The sequence below is a fragment of the Corapipo altera genome, unplaced genomic scaffold (assembly GCF_003945725.1).
Source record: "Corapipo altera isolate COAL_440 unplaced genomic scaffold, ASM394572v1 2b, whole genome shotgun sequence".
Lineage (NCBI taxonomy): Eukaryota > Metazoa > Chordata > Aves > Passeriformes > Pipridae > Corapipo > Corapipo altera.
Window position 1 is genome coordinate 3016728 of NW_020884874.1, and position 13443 is coordinate 3030170.

Below are 13443 nucleotides of genomic sequence, written 5' to 3' on the forward strand. Positions count from 1 at the left end.
TATATACTAAATTCTGGACAATAAATTGCCTCCAACACTTTTGTTATCCTTTCTCTAAAATGCCCCAAAAAAGGAAAACAGGTTATCTTGCAAGAGATCATAAAAGAAACTTAGAATTACAGAACAGCCAACCCACACACCATCCAGTAACACAGACACGCAGGAACAGAGACAATGTGTTAATCCGAGCAAGGCTGCGTTTTGACAGCACTCAGAGTTGGCAAAAACTAATCCAAGAGTTCAGATTTAGTACCAGTTACCTGGGCTAAACATACAGTGCATTATTTCTAGATCTCAACATTACTTCAACTGTTGCAATTCCTATATGGAACTTATATTGATAATTTATAATAAGAGCTGGGTCAGGGAGAGGAAGGTTTGGTTGTAGTGACACGAAGATTATAAAACAAAATACATTTTGATGATTTATTTCAGTAAAATGGACATGGAAAATAGACATAAACCTCAAAAAACCAACAAAAGTTCTCTTCTGTATTTTAGCAGTTCTTCAGCAAACTGAACTACTTTGAAGCTGGGTTTTTCAATTGCATTCTATGACCTTTTTTATCTAACTTATATGAGCCACTTACTTTTATCAATTTACTTCTTGCCCTTTTGAAGCCTTTTTAAAAAAATTTTAAAATGATATTGCCTTGCCTTTTTCTTGCTGTACTTTCACAAGCTACTCTGATTGATGCTTCTTCTGTTGCCCTATATTGTCTTAGTGCTGCACATGGTTAATAATACAAATTCTCTGCTCTGAGAATTCTGGTTCCAGTCCATCCCTGGACACTTTTCCATTGTTTTCATCAAATTACCATTCACTGCCAGGCATTCCGGATATCTGCAAATGCATTTTTATTTGTGATGTCAAGAAATGCATGGTCACTAAATATTTAGTACTTTTTATCAATTGAGAACCAACTGTCATCTTGGTCAAGTTTTGACAGAACAAATTCCTAATAAAATTTCATTTAATTTGAACCACATGAAGATTCACAAAGAACCTGCCTTTACTATATTTGAGTTTACTTCATTAAATACAGTTATGCTTAAAAACCACCAAAAGTAGCACATGATTCTGAACAAACTAGATGAGAAAACTAAGTAAGTCATATGTAAAGAGTAAGTTCAAGGAAAAAATCTGCGTACTTACTCATCATTTTTTCACCTAGTACATGAAGGACTTCCAGTATTAGCCAATTAATATCCAAGTGGAGATGTAGTAAATGCCATGATGGGGGAAAGACCTGTGATTAGAAATTACACACATTTACTTAGACAGTTTTTTAGTGAATTCTGGATTCTGTACTAAGACAGGGTGGTCAAGCTTTGGAACAAACTGCCCAGGTTAGCAGTGGAATCACCATCCCTGGCAGCTTTCAAAAACATGTGGATGTGGATTTGGGTTCATGGTTTAGTGGAGAACATGGAGCTGCTATAGTAACATTTGGACTTGACTTCTCCAACCTTAACGATTCCATGATCCTTAACGACTCTAAGATGAACATTACGGATATCTGTGATCAAATGCAATGCAACATACAAACATGTCATTCAGGTAAAGGAAAAAAAAGAAATAAAAAACTTTTGTGACAATTAATTCTGTCTGTAGAGGATGTTTATGAAGTCTTGATTCAAGCTTGACAAATTACAACACCCTTAGTTACTCTTCTGTTAACAGAAAAGTATTAGGTAGCACACAAGCTGCTAAAGTGAGCTTTTAAAACAATGCCAAAACTTCAATATTCTCTTCCTTAAAGTTGACTTGAAATTACTGTTTCATCAGCTCACCTTGTCAGTGGCTCTACTGACAAGGTAAACAAACAGAAAGATTCAAAATACTGCTTCTCAGTGGATCATTCCTTTCCAGATACTAGTCTATACAACCCAAGATCGAAATTCTTTTTCTTCTTTCTAAAAGATCTGAAAGCATTAGCTATCATACATATGCACAAATCCTAATGGTGTATACTACACCAGTGTTTAATGCTACAGTGCCTCCTTCCACATCTGCAGTTTTCTTTATATACAAGATCTTTCCTTATTCTGAACAAGATTTCAGAATGTATTTTTAAAGAAATGCTCCTCTTACTTGGAAGCTCAGAAACTGCAAGCATCAGTAGGGACAAACACCAAGGAATTTTTTAAACATGCTATGCTAATTCAAGCCTACTTATCTACCTCTAATTGGTATTATCATTTGTATAGCATAGGAAGAATTCTGAAGCTACAGAACATAAAAATACATAGATAAATAAAGACAATGACAGAAAAAAAGCAGAATTCATTAGTTGAGTATGCCAAATGCAGAATGGCAATTAATAGAGGAGAAAAAAAACCCAAAACAAAGATACTTATATTAAACCAAAACTTAGCAAGTTGAATACATAATGTCACATAAAAAGATTAAAATTATAGAAGACATCAACCTTTGCCTGATGATGAATAGTAAATGCTGCCAGGACACTACTAGGGAGTTCACAAAGGTGACCAATGTGCATAGTCAAAGCATGAAGCTCTTCCACCAATACTGACGGTAACTGCGCTTCTAGCTCTTCATACGGATGCAGCATTCCATCATTTTCCACTTTAGGGGGTTCCAGATACCTCAATATACATAAAAATACACACAATTAGAAAACAGGTAAGAAGCAGCTACACAAAGCTTGGTACCTAAGTTAGTAAATTGTGTGCAAATCTCACCTGAAGATGAAAACTTTCACATAATGCAAAAACTTAATACACTGATTCCTGATGCTCTCTGCTTCAGAGTGCAAGTTTGCAGCTTGACCTGAAGTAAAAGAGACCAACAGTTTAAAGCAGATGTGACCAACCCATGGCTTGTCTAACATTTGCATTCTCCACAGTAATTAAACCAGGCCACTTGAAAGCCACTCTCTCTTCTGAGGACAACTTGTGAGGTGGTTGGTGGCAAACATCCACTTCTAAAAGTCATCTTACCAGAGGTTTCATTCTTTATCTTACCATCTCATGCACATATCCAGATACAGAGAGAAAAGGTGGCCCTCAGGAAAGATGACAGATGTAAGCACCCAATGCTAGAAAAAAATAATTCAGCCCTACTACTCTGTTCCCTGACTGCTTCCAAGACACCTTCAGAGAAGATGTATAAAATAATTTATCAGCACCTTTTTCTCTTGGGGGACTTAAATAGGTAGATTTATTTGGAAATATGCTTTGCAGCTTCTCTTCCTAGGAAACATCATATTGTTGCACAGTGCCTTCAGGTGTGTAATACTAAGAGCCATCCATTCACAATCCTGCCTTTCACTTGCAGCTCTGCATCTTTTCAGCCAGTTTTTGCAGCTATGTGTCTCCTTTCCTGTGCTCTCTGAAGCTCTCGCTCTCATGGCATTACGATCCTCACCTTGCACCTGCAAGCTCAAACACCATCATTACAGCAGAGTCAGGGAAGGTCTGGGTTAGATAGATAAAGGTTCTTCACCCAGAGAGTGGCTGGGCACTGGTACAGGTTCCCCAGGGAAGCAGTCACAGCACTACAACTGACAGAGCTCAAGAAGAGTTTGGACAATACTCTCAGGCAGTTGTAGTGTGACTCTTGGGACTGGTCCTGTGCAAGGCTAAGGGTTGGACTCGGTCCTTATGGGTCCCTTCCAACTCAGCATATTCTGTGATTCCGTGATTCACTAGAAGCCACTGCCACTGGTGTGAGAATCATTCCTTATTTATTCCCACACCTTGCCTTGTAGCTTTCAGCTTTTATTAGAGAAAGATGAAACTTAGTGCATAACAAAGCAAATATAGTAATTTAAATACCAAATAACTACTGCTCAAATAATATATATATATACACACACAAAAGCTTAGCAACCAGTCAGCCTGCAACACATACACCTGATTATGCACATGCCAATTATTAAGAGCATATCAAAAGCAAGCATCAAATCGGGAGTTTGAGCAGGGTCAAATGAAAGCGCATCTTATTAGAGGAGCTGCGTGGCAAAAACTCTTGGTCACCTAACTACACTGGACTGCACATCCAGGTAAAACCAGTTGTCTTTGATCCTCTCCCCACCGGACCACTGGGGAGTCTTCCCTTTCTTTGTCTTGCCCTCGCTCTCCTTTTGTTTCCCCCCACACCCTCCAGATAACCTGGAAGTTCATGTATGTCACTTGTTACAGACTCCACAAATAAAGCTTTGAGTATATAAGCCTGTCTCAACATCTTTTGAGCAACAACACTCAGTGGGTGAAACATATCAACTGGTACGAGTGCCACAGCATTTCAGTGTATAGTCTACCCACCACACAAGAATGCCATAGCATCTGCCACGCTGATGAACCATAGGTTCTAAAAGAATTATTTATAGACATCACAGCTGCTTTGTAGCTATAACAAATACTGTAACCTAAGTTCTCAGAAGTTCTGTTTAAGCAAAATTTTATATTTTAGTATTTCACTACAAAATCTTTTGTATCCTACCATAAATCATTGAGCAGTGAAATAAGTGGAACACAATAGGAACAGTAGAGTGCTCTTAAGGACAGAACAGGCATTTTCAAAAAAAAAAAAAAAGACAGAACAACACAGAGTACAAGAAGAACTTTTATATGGCTTCCACATTAAACAGTCTTCAAAGCTCATTCAGACGACAGGAAACTGAATTACATGTATGATATTGATAACTATATAAACACACAGCACAACAAAGATTTACTGAGCTAAAACTCTTAACTGGGGTTTTAACCAGTGGCACATTTATCTAAGACATCAATAATACCCAACATCACGCTGCCTGATCACTTGAAATATTTCAATCCTCATGAAATTCTTCTGCTCATAGCCCACTTGTATAAGGGAGGAAGTGAGTCACAGCTGTGTGACTTGCTCTAATACACAAAGAAAGCCTGGTGCAAAGCAAAAAATTCAGGCTTTTTCATTTTACTAGCTTTACTGCAATAGGATACAAAGTAGTGAACTGAGAAGATGCTTAAATTCAAGGGAAAAAAGAACTATAGAACAGTTCTTTAGTGTCCAGCTACCATAAAAAAGTTCAAATGTAATTTAAAACAGGCTATTTCCACATATGTATTAAATGTCAACATAATTAGACTTTGAAGATACAATCAACAACAGAATATGAAAGAAGCTTGATAATTTCACAAAAATTATTTAAATGGCAGAAAATTACAATATCAAAACAAAATAATGTGTAAAAATATTCATTCATAGAACACTAGCACTTCAACTGTAATGAGAAGATACTACAACATTTTATTTCTGAGTAATTACTGAACTTCTCAACTTGCTAAGTAATTCAGCCCTCAAACTTACAATAAGCCCAAGGCTGCAATAATCCTTCAGAAACATACTGCTTCTCGTGCTTCAGTATTTAATTGAAACAAAGAATGTTGTAGTGATCCCATTTTATCAATCTTACTGCAAAGATAAATTAAGTTTGTAAATAACTCTAAACAAATATAACTAGTTTAAATGTAAGCCAAGAGAACACTGAAAAAAATCCCAAAGCACTACCTTTGTAACTAAAATAGCTATTGGGATTTTTGATGCAACTTTCCATTCTTAATTAAATGAGTTACCAGTTTTGCAAAATTCTACCTTAGGGCTGACACCTTAGCTCAAGTCACATTAATTCAACATTCCCACAAAGGTCAGTAAGGACTGCCCTGTGATATACCACACAGGCAAATCTGGTTACAAACTGACTCCAAACATTTCCACTACCTATTTTGATACTACTGTATCTCACTTGGTTGCCTGTATTTCTACCCTTACTGCAGTTTTATGCTGGTTATCTGCTGTTCTGCAGCACACTCCAAGAGTCCTTAGTCAAGAGTCAAAGCACAAGTGTGATCTGTGAGAACATACTTCTGTAATTAAAAGGTTGTCAGATACATATCCCAGTCAAATTAAATAATTAAACGTGTAAAACTTACCAAAATCAGAGGAACTCATTTGTACTAGGTTTTCCAGTCTGCATATCTGCTGCCTAATTAAAGGAATACAAAGGTTTATAGCATTTATATAGGTAAAAGTTCTTTAACTACACTTTAGTAAGGTCTAAATAGAACCGAGAAAGGTGAGAGGTGTTTCTTGCTTTGTAGTTCTGAAAAAGCATCAGAAATGTAACTTAGGAAAGACTGTTAGTGGTAGGCAAAAGACACATCCAAGCATGAAGGGATGACACTGATAGAATTTTTGCTTGTTTTTAAAACACTGAACGCAGTAACAACCAAATACTGCAATAACTGGCTAAATATTGGGGGAGGGAAAAACCAACCATACGCACCATAAAAGCCCGAAAGCCATTCCCTGCAAGTGATCTTTCCACACGCATAACAACTTCATATTTGACCATGGAATAAGCCTGAAAGTTAGTCCTTATGGCATACACTCAGTATACACTAAATTAATTCACTTGTCAATGTGCTCCAGTAAATTCTGTCACCAGTTTTTCCCGCTTAGGGTGGTAAGCTGCTGAACTCCAGCACAAGAGATAAACAGCAATAAATACAGTAGAGTAAAAGGAGAAAGTGTCTCTAGAAAAGTTAAAGCTCAGTTCAGTTTTGGAGAGGAAAGAGAACATTTTTCAAGAAGCTAACTGCCACTGCAAATGAAAATTTAAAAAAAGGTGTAACATAGGTAAATACTTGGCCATATTCTGCAACAACTGTTATTTCCAAGTGGTCTTCAAGCACAGTCTCCACAGAGATAATGCAGCACTAAACTGAATATATGAAAAGCACAACTGTGTCAGACAGACTTTTGAAAGAAAATGCTGTATAAATTGAGGAGGGGGCTCTCTGCCACATTTCTTACACAGTCAAAGCAACAACTACTGAAGGATTCTAAAAGAGGATACTTGGATCCAACATAGATCAAATGTTCTTATGGAAAAAACCCTGAAAACTAGGAGGCACCTAAAAGATCCAAAAGTCCAAATTGCAACCTGCATATTAAAGGGCAAACACTAAAACTATCTCCCTTAGTTCTTTCTTCATTGGGTAAAATCACGTCAGCTAGCCAAGATTATCTTCAGCCCTTTAAACGGGTTGTGGAGTTTTTTGGTCTGTTTTGAAATCAAAGTTGAATTTCTGCTTGGATTTTCAAGTATTTCAACCATGTAAAAAGGAGGAAGTCTGAAATAGGAGGACTTTATGAAACACATAAAGCTCAGCTGTTGAGACTGAAGGTTAGAGAAGGAAAGTGACAAAAAGGAGGCATACACACACAAATAAAAGAAAAAAAGACTCCCCAGTGAATTGACAAAAGACAAAATGCCGTGGGCTAATAAAATAAAAGCACAAACCGGGCATGAGAAGCATAACATAAGTACCATCATTTAAATAAATAATTTTAATTTCAATTTGCATTTGTACCTGAAAGATTAATCCTCATGGGTTTTAATCATTAAATAATTTGATTTGCAAATAAATATTCTGAGAGTTAAACTGGTACATCTGTTTATTAATCAAAGATATATTGTTTTAATATACTCACTTAAATGGTTACATAGCTCTCATTCACTTTCACTCACACTTCTATGAAAATTATGTGATCATGTAATCACATGTATTATTAGTATGCAATTACTGCTTTAACTTGCAGTTCTGCAATATACTATTATTATTTATTACAATATTAAAAACATTAAATTACAATCTTTAATATTATACTTAGACATTAAAACAGACTGTAAGCATGTATTTAAACAAAGATATTAACTGTACTTCATAAATTGAACTATTTACAGCCAGCTTATCCTCAAGAACTATTGTAACTTATAACTAACATATACAATTTCTACAGTGGAAAAAAAGAGTTATCCTACTTTCAGTTGTCAACTGGTCTATAAATGAAAGTGTTCCATTCTATGACTAAACAAATGAACTGAGAGAATATCTTTCCAGAGGGACTTGTCACAGCAAAAGACAGCTCAGCAACCAAACTTTCAATAGCTGAGAGGTAGCTGAAATCCATTATTCCTACCAGTTCAGTAGGTTTTAAAACACGTACAACTTGAATAACTTAAAAATGACAAACATTATGCCTTATGTTCATCTCTAGTACAACTACAGAGCAGTTTACACTAGAGAAAAAAAAATTGTTTTAATTCAACAGACCAACTGCGTTGCTGTGTCACTGCCCAGTGATTTTATGTTAATGAACAGTCAATAAATTAGACTAAATGCTGAAATTTTTAACTAAGTTAAAGTTAAATCTTCATTATCAGTTTGTTTTCAGGTTGTGGGTTTTTGGTTTTTTTTTTAAATATGGCAAAGTCAAAGCAAGCTTTAACACTTGTTTTAATACACTTCCTGCCATCTATGCCATCGTGTTTCAATAAGCAAGACCCTATTAATCATGTTTCACATCATGCCCTTGGTCAAACCCTAAAGGCATGGAAGAATCCACTATAATGAAAGGAATGATGGAATACATCACATATATTTGTGGAATCATACAAAAGCTTCTCTCCCATCCACTCTCTGTATGTGCTGTACATTCTGAGGATTATCAGTAGCAAAGAGGATTATCGGTGATCTGTGTATTTGCATTGACCAGATTAAGCATCTACATTGAATTAGTGAAACACTGAGTAACTGTATCTGAAGAGATTGCTGAAGCTATCCTAATCCAAACAATTGAAGAAAGTGCTGCATCCAGCATTTATAGTATTTGATTTTTAACCTCCACTTTCCTTTATGCACAAAAAGGGACTAAAAATCTTCAAAAGACGACTTCAATTATATGGGTAGCTCAACCTCATTCAAGGAAATCTTACATAGTTTGTTCATATATTCCGAAGCCAGAGCCTTCTAAATTAACCCCAACACTCTCTTGTAATAACTATACTTATCGATTCTTTATCTAGTGATGGCTAAGATATGTATCACACTACTGAGAAACTTAATAATAAGTCACATAATATTAAAAATCAGTGACACAATGTACTTCTTCCTGCAATCCCATCTCTGCCTTATCCATCACTTACTGGAGCATTAAACAGACAGCATAATCTTTTTTAGATGCATTGCATAGCCCACAGTCTTATATGTTATTACTATCAAAAAACTGAAAAGTTTGTTACATCTTTAAGGTGGGTATAACTACAGAGACAGATTAATTATAAAAATACAACGTTGTCATACCTAAGTAATCCAAAGAGAAATCCACAGGATTCAACTAACGCCATTTCAGTAACCCACTGAAAGCCAAACATTTCCACTACATCTTCTTCATAGTCATTTGGAGAAGGATCTAGTCTCAGCAAAACCCTGTAAAATAGAGCCAACAATATTCATACATTCCCCAATAATAAACCTATGGAATACAAAACCTACAGCTGGTTTATGTACCACCAATTCTTTTTATCAACACAACTGCCCTTCCCACTTTGGTATACCACCAAGTTGATCTCAGGACCATAAGAGCTGAAGAACGAACTGATCTGGAAATTTGTCAGCATTCAGAGGCACCAAACATGAGTGGAAAGAACATCTTAAAGGGTTCTTACCATCAGCAACATGTATCCTATATATGTCTCAAAAGACAGTTTACATTTTTCAGCAATATGATACATGGTATATGACAACACCTAGCTTCAACAGCATGAAAACAGAATATAGTCACAGGTCACAACATATTTTGAGACAAATAAAAATTAACAAGCTACCACCTTGAAGCATCTTCATCCTTACAGAGGGGCCAAGACATAACATGCACGTGTCAGTCCTTACAGAGAGGGCTGCCACATAAGATAGCACGCTCCACCATAAGTGTATGTTTGGAATCTGTCTCAATGCACACTACATGCCTAATAACTAATGCCAGAACATACATTAGTTTCTTTATATACATTTAATAATATTTATACAGAAAACTGATAAAAAGCACACTTTTAGGCAAGTGAACAGATGAGGGTCAAAATATTACCTCATCATTATAACTTAAATAACATTAGGCCATAAATATCCCTCACTCTGGTTAAAAAAAAAAAAAATTGAGTAAAATGGTAATTCTGATATTATTTAAAGTGTAGAAAATCAGACACCTGTATTGTTAAAACACTACTAATTGCGCAAATAGAAAAATATTTCATTAATGTCCTTTAAAAAAAAAAAAAGACAGTAAACTGTATAATAACAACATCAAAGTAAATTATTTCAGAATTTTCCCATGGTCCTTCATAAAATACTACCACAGAGATGAAGCTCAATTCACCAATATGCAAGAAATATTTCTATTCTAAAAACTAAAAAAATATATACTAGCCAAGCTCTTAGTTTTTATTACATTACACACCAAATTAATATTCTGCTTGAACTATGCACTATTACCAATTTAGTTCTCAGAAGCAAAAAGAGTATCTGCTAAATAATTGGCTTTATCTCCTGTAATACCTTAGTTCACTTGGTAACTTCTTAAACACTGGACTGTTTTGAAGTCTTTAGCAATTAAATCCAGCTATTCCTGTTCTAAGTAATGAAGACAAAAGAGTCCCTCACATATAGGCTTTTCCAAGACTTTACAATCCAGGTAGACAATGTAAATACACAACAGAAGAACAATATCATCACAACTAGCGATTGGGAAACCTGCCTACATACAAGCAAGCTCCTGAGTGAGTTTTAATGACAGAAACTATTTCAGTGAAATGTTTCTTTGTCACTGTGGAATCCACTACTGATATGTTCATGCAGACACAGGCTCCCTCAGCACTCTACTTGACATTGATTTGAATGAATGCACTACAATCCAACTAAAATATATCATAAATAAGGCATGGAATGGGGGAGGTGCAGTGGAACCCCCTCTTAGGCTTTACAGAAAAGGTTGTGGAAGTGAAGGTTATAAACAAAATAACACAAAATATGAGACTTGGCAGGAAGACAGACAGAAAGATTAGGCTTTTGCGGGAAAAACAAGACAACCCCTGTAGGATGAGCAAACAGCACAGAAAACTAAGCTGGATCACAGACAGTAAAACAGATAATAACTAAACCAAAGTAACATTTTAAAATATCACAGAAAATACTTACCTGCCGAGCATGCAAATTCTGAACCTTAAATCAAGAATGCATGCAAAGGTAAAGCTTTGAGAAAGATGGTCTTAAAGCTACAAAGGACAGTCCCAGCAATCTGGGGCAGCTGGGCAGAGCTAGTTTGTTTCTATTGTGTGGAACAGAGAGAAAGGGGCAGCATTTAATAGAGCATATGACTGGGAAAAGCAGTGCTGAAGCCCCTTCAGAGATTTAAGTGATCTCAGATGCTGTTGCCCAACAGGCCAGTTTTGAAGTGTCCTAACAGGCTTGTAAACATATCTTTTTCAATATCTTAAAAGCAAGTTCACAAAGCTAGGAATTGGACCTAGAACACCGTTCAAAGCTGTTTATAAACACAACTGCCCTTCCCACTTTGATATACCACCAAGTTGATCTCAGGATCATAAGAGCTGAGGAACAAACTGATCTGGAAACTTGCCAGCATTCGCAGGCACCAAACATGAGTGGAAAGAACATCTTAAAGGGTTCTTATATTTGTAATTCACAAAAAATCTCATACCTCTTAAGAGACCCATTTGCTAAATAAGACTCTGCAGAGAAGCTTCTCCCTCCATTTTGGTTGTCAAAAGCACAAGAAAAACAAGGCGGTTTCTCATTCTCCACTTCCATTGCCATCTCCAAGCTCTCAGTAAGAAACGGGGGTGTGGACAAAGCCTCAAATTCGTCCTCCATTGTTTCCACCTGACCCAGAAAATAAACAAATGTTAAAATACCCATAGTGTCTCTTCAAATAAATTTCTCATTGTTACAACTCTGCATAATCCTTCAGCTCAAGTGAGGACACAGATCCGATTAATTGTAACATAAAACTAAAAGCTGAGAGCACCAAGAAAGGCAATCACGGTTTCATGCTGTGCCTCAAAATTCTGCCGCTTTGTGCAACTTCATCTTCCTTCGTCACAACCTGTTAAAGAACTCAAATTGGTAACTAAAAAAAAACCTGAACAGATTCATTTCCTTCTGGTTTAGCTATCTAAATTAACTAGCCACAAGGTTAGACTAGCAGTAGGGCAAAATATGGGGCAAAAAATGCAGGAATGCATTACAAGGCATAGGTGAGCTACTTTCAGCAACAGTTCATTTTATGACCAGAGTAGCTATGCTATGAAAATACATCATGCATTACAGGTTCCCAGTTGCCCATAACTTTAAGGCAACATTACAGCTTAAGTTCCTTCTAGGAAGCAGTAAATACACCCCACATGACAATTACAGAACCCTGAAATGCTAAACTTTTAAAGCTCAAAAAATTACTGTACAGCTGATTCTCACATAGTTAGAAATTCTTATTAAAAAAAAGTCTAATTATCTAGGAATCTGAAAAAAGAGAAACAAAATCAAAGAAGGATTATCATGTCCAAAAGAGGTTCACTGTATAGTTAGTTAGTGTATTCATATACAACATATTAAAAGACCTGAACCAGGCAACAAGTGTCACAGAGTTCCACGAAAATATGCAAACAATATAACTAAAACCCTACATTAAGTTTTCAATTTCATTGCTGGCAGATTTTGTTACGGTTCTTGGAGAAACTAGTTTACACCATGGCTAGAAGTGGGTAGTACAGGATTGACTGAAAAATAAGCTCAAGGAAAAAAAAAAAAGAAAACAGTTTCTGTTGTACTTTTTCCCATCCATTCACATTTCTGCAGAGCAGCAAGAAGGGAAAGAACGACTTCAGTGCTCCAGTTTACAGCAGGCCCTATGTACGGGTGTTGGCACAGCTGGCGAGGCAGCTGAAGGGAATGCCCTCAACCACATGAATTTCTAAGGAAAACCTGTTCAATTGGGGGTATCGAAACCGCCCCAGACGACAGAAAACACTGGGAGAAAAGGTACAAAAAGAGCAGCTCTTCCCGGCCGCAACTCCCATCAGCTCTGTACTTGTCTATCACACCCCTGATCCCGCGGAACCAAATCACTTTAAGCACCGCAACTTTCTCGGCCACCCACGCAGGAGAAACCTCTCAGGGGGGCTGCAACGCGCGGGGCAGAAGCTGCAAACCGGCGAGGGAGGCGCCAAGAGGAAGCATCCCAGCCGCCAAGGGAGCCGCCGGCGGGCAGCACAGACCCCGGGGAGCGGCCACGAAGACGACCCGCTCGCGTGGCGCCCGCGGCCCAGCGCCGCTGCCCGCTCCCGGGGGGCTCTGGGCAGCGCAGCGGCCGTACCTGCGCTGCGGGGCCGCCGAGCCCCTTCCGCGCCCGCCGCCCGTCCGTGCGTCCCGCGCGCCACCGCCACGCGGGCACTGCGCAGGCGCCGCGGCGCCGATTGGCCGCCGGCCGCTCCTCCTCCCGCGGCGGCCGCTCCTGCTCCCGCTCCTGCTCCTGCTCCTGCTCCTCCTCCTGCTTCTGCTTCTCCTCCTGCTCCT

At 37.7% G+C, this 13443-nt stretch overlaps 1 protein-coding gene across 4 annotated transcripts in view; it reads right to left on the reverse strand.

The window, feature by feature from the left end:
* The window catches only part of MMS22L (MMS22 like, DNA repair protein), a 97471-nt gene extending 84156 nt beyond the window's left edge, over window positions 1-13315 (reverse strand). The window contains exons 1-7 of one of the 4 annotated variants that reach the window (XM_027633938.1): window positions 13230-13315; window positions 11573-11757; window positions 9160-9285; window positions 5944-5996; window positions 2707-2794; window positions 2433-2610; window positions 1157-1250 (exon numbers count right to left, since the gene is read on the reverse strand). In XM_027633938.1, coding sequence (XP_027489739.1) covers window positions 1157-1250; window positions 2433-2610; window positions 2707-2794; window positions 5944-5996; window positions 9160-9285; window positions 11573-11745 — 712 coding nt within the window. In that variant the 5' untranslated portion in view covers window positions 11746-11757; window positions 13230-13315. Of the gene's footprint in view, window positions 1-1156; window positions 1251-2432; window positions 2611-2706; window positions 2795-5943; window positions 5997-9159; window positions 9286-11572; window positions 11758-12971; window positions 13142-13229 lie in introns of those variants that run through there. The other 3 variants (XM_027633939.1, XM_027633935.1, XM_027633936.1) reach the window with 3 other exon arrangements.
* Window positions 13316-13443: the final 128 nt, after the last annotated feature.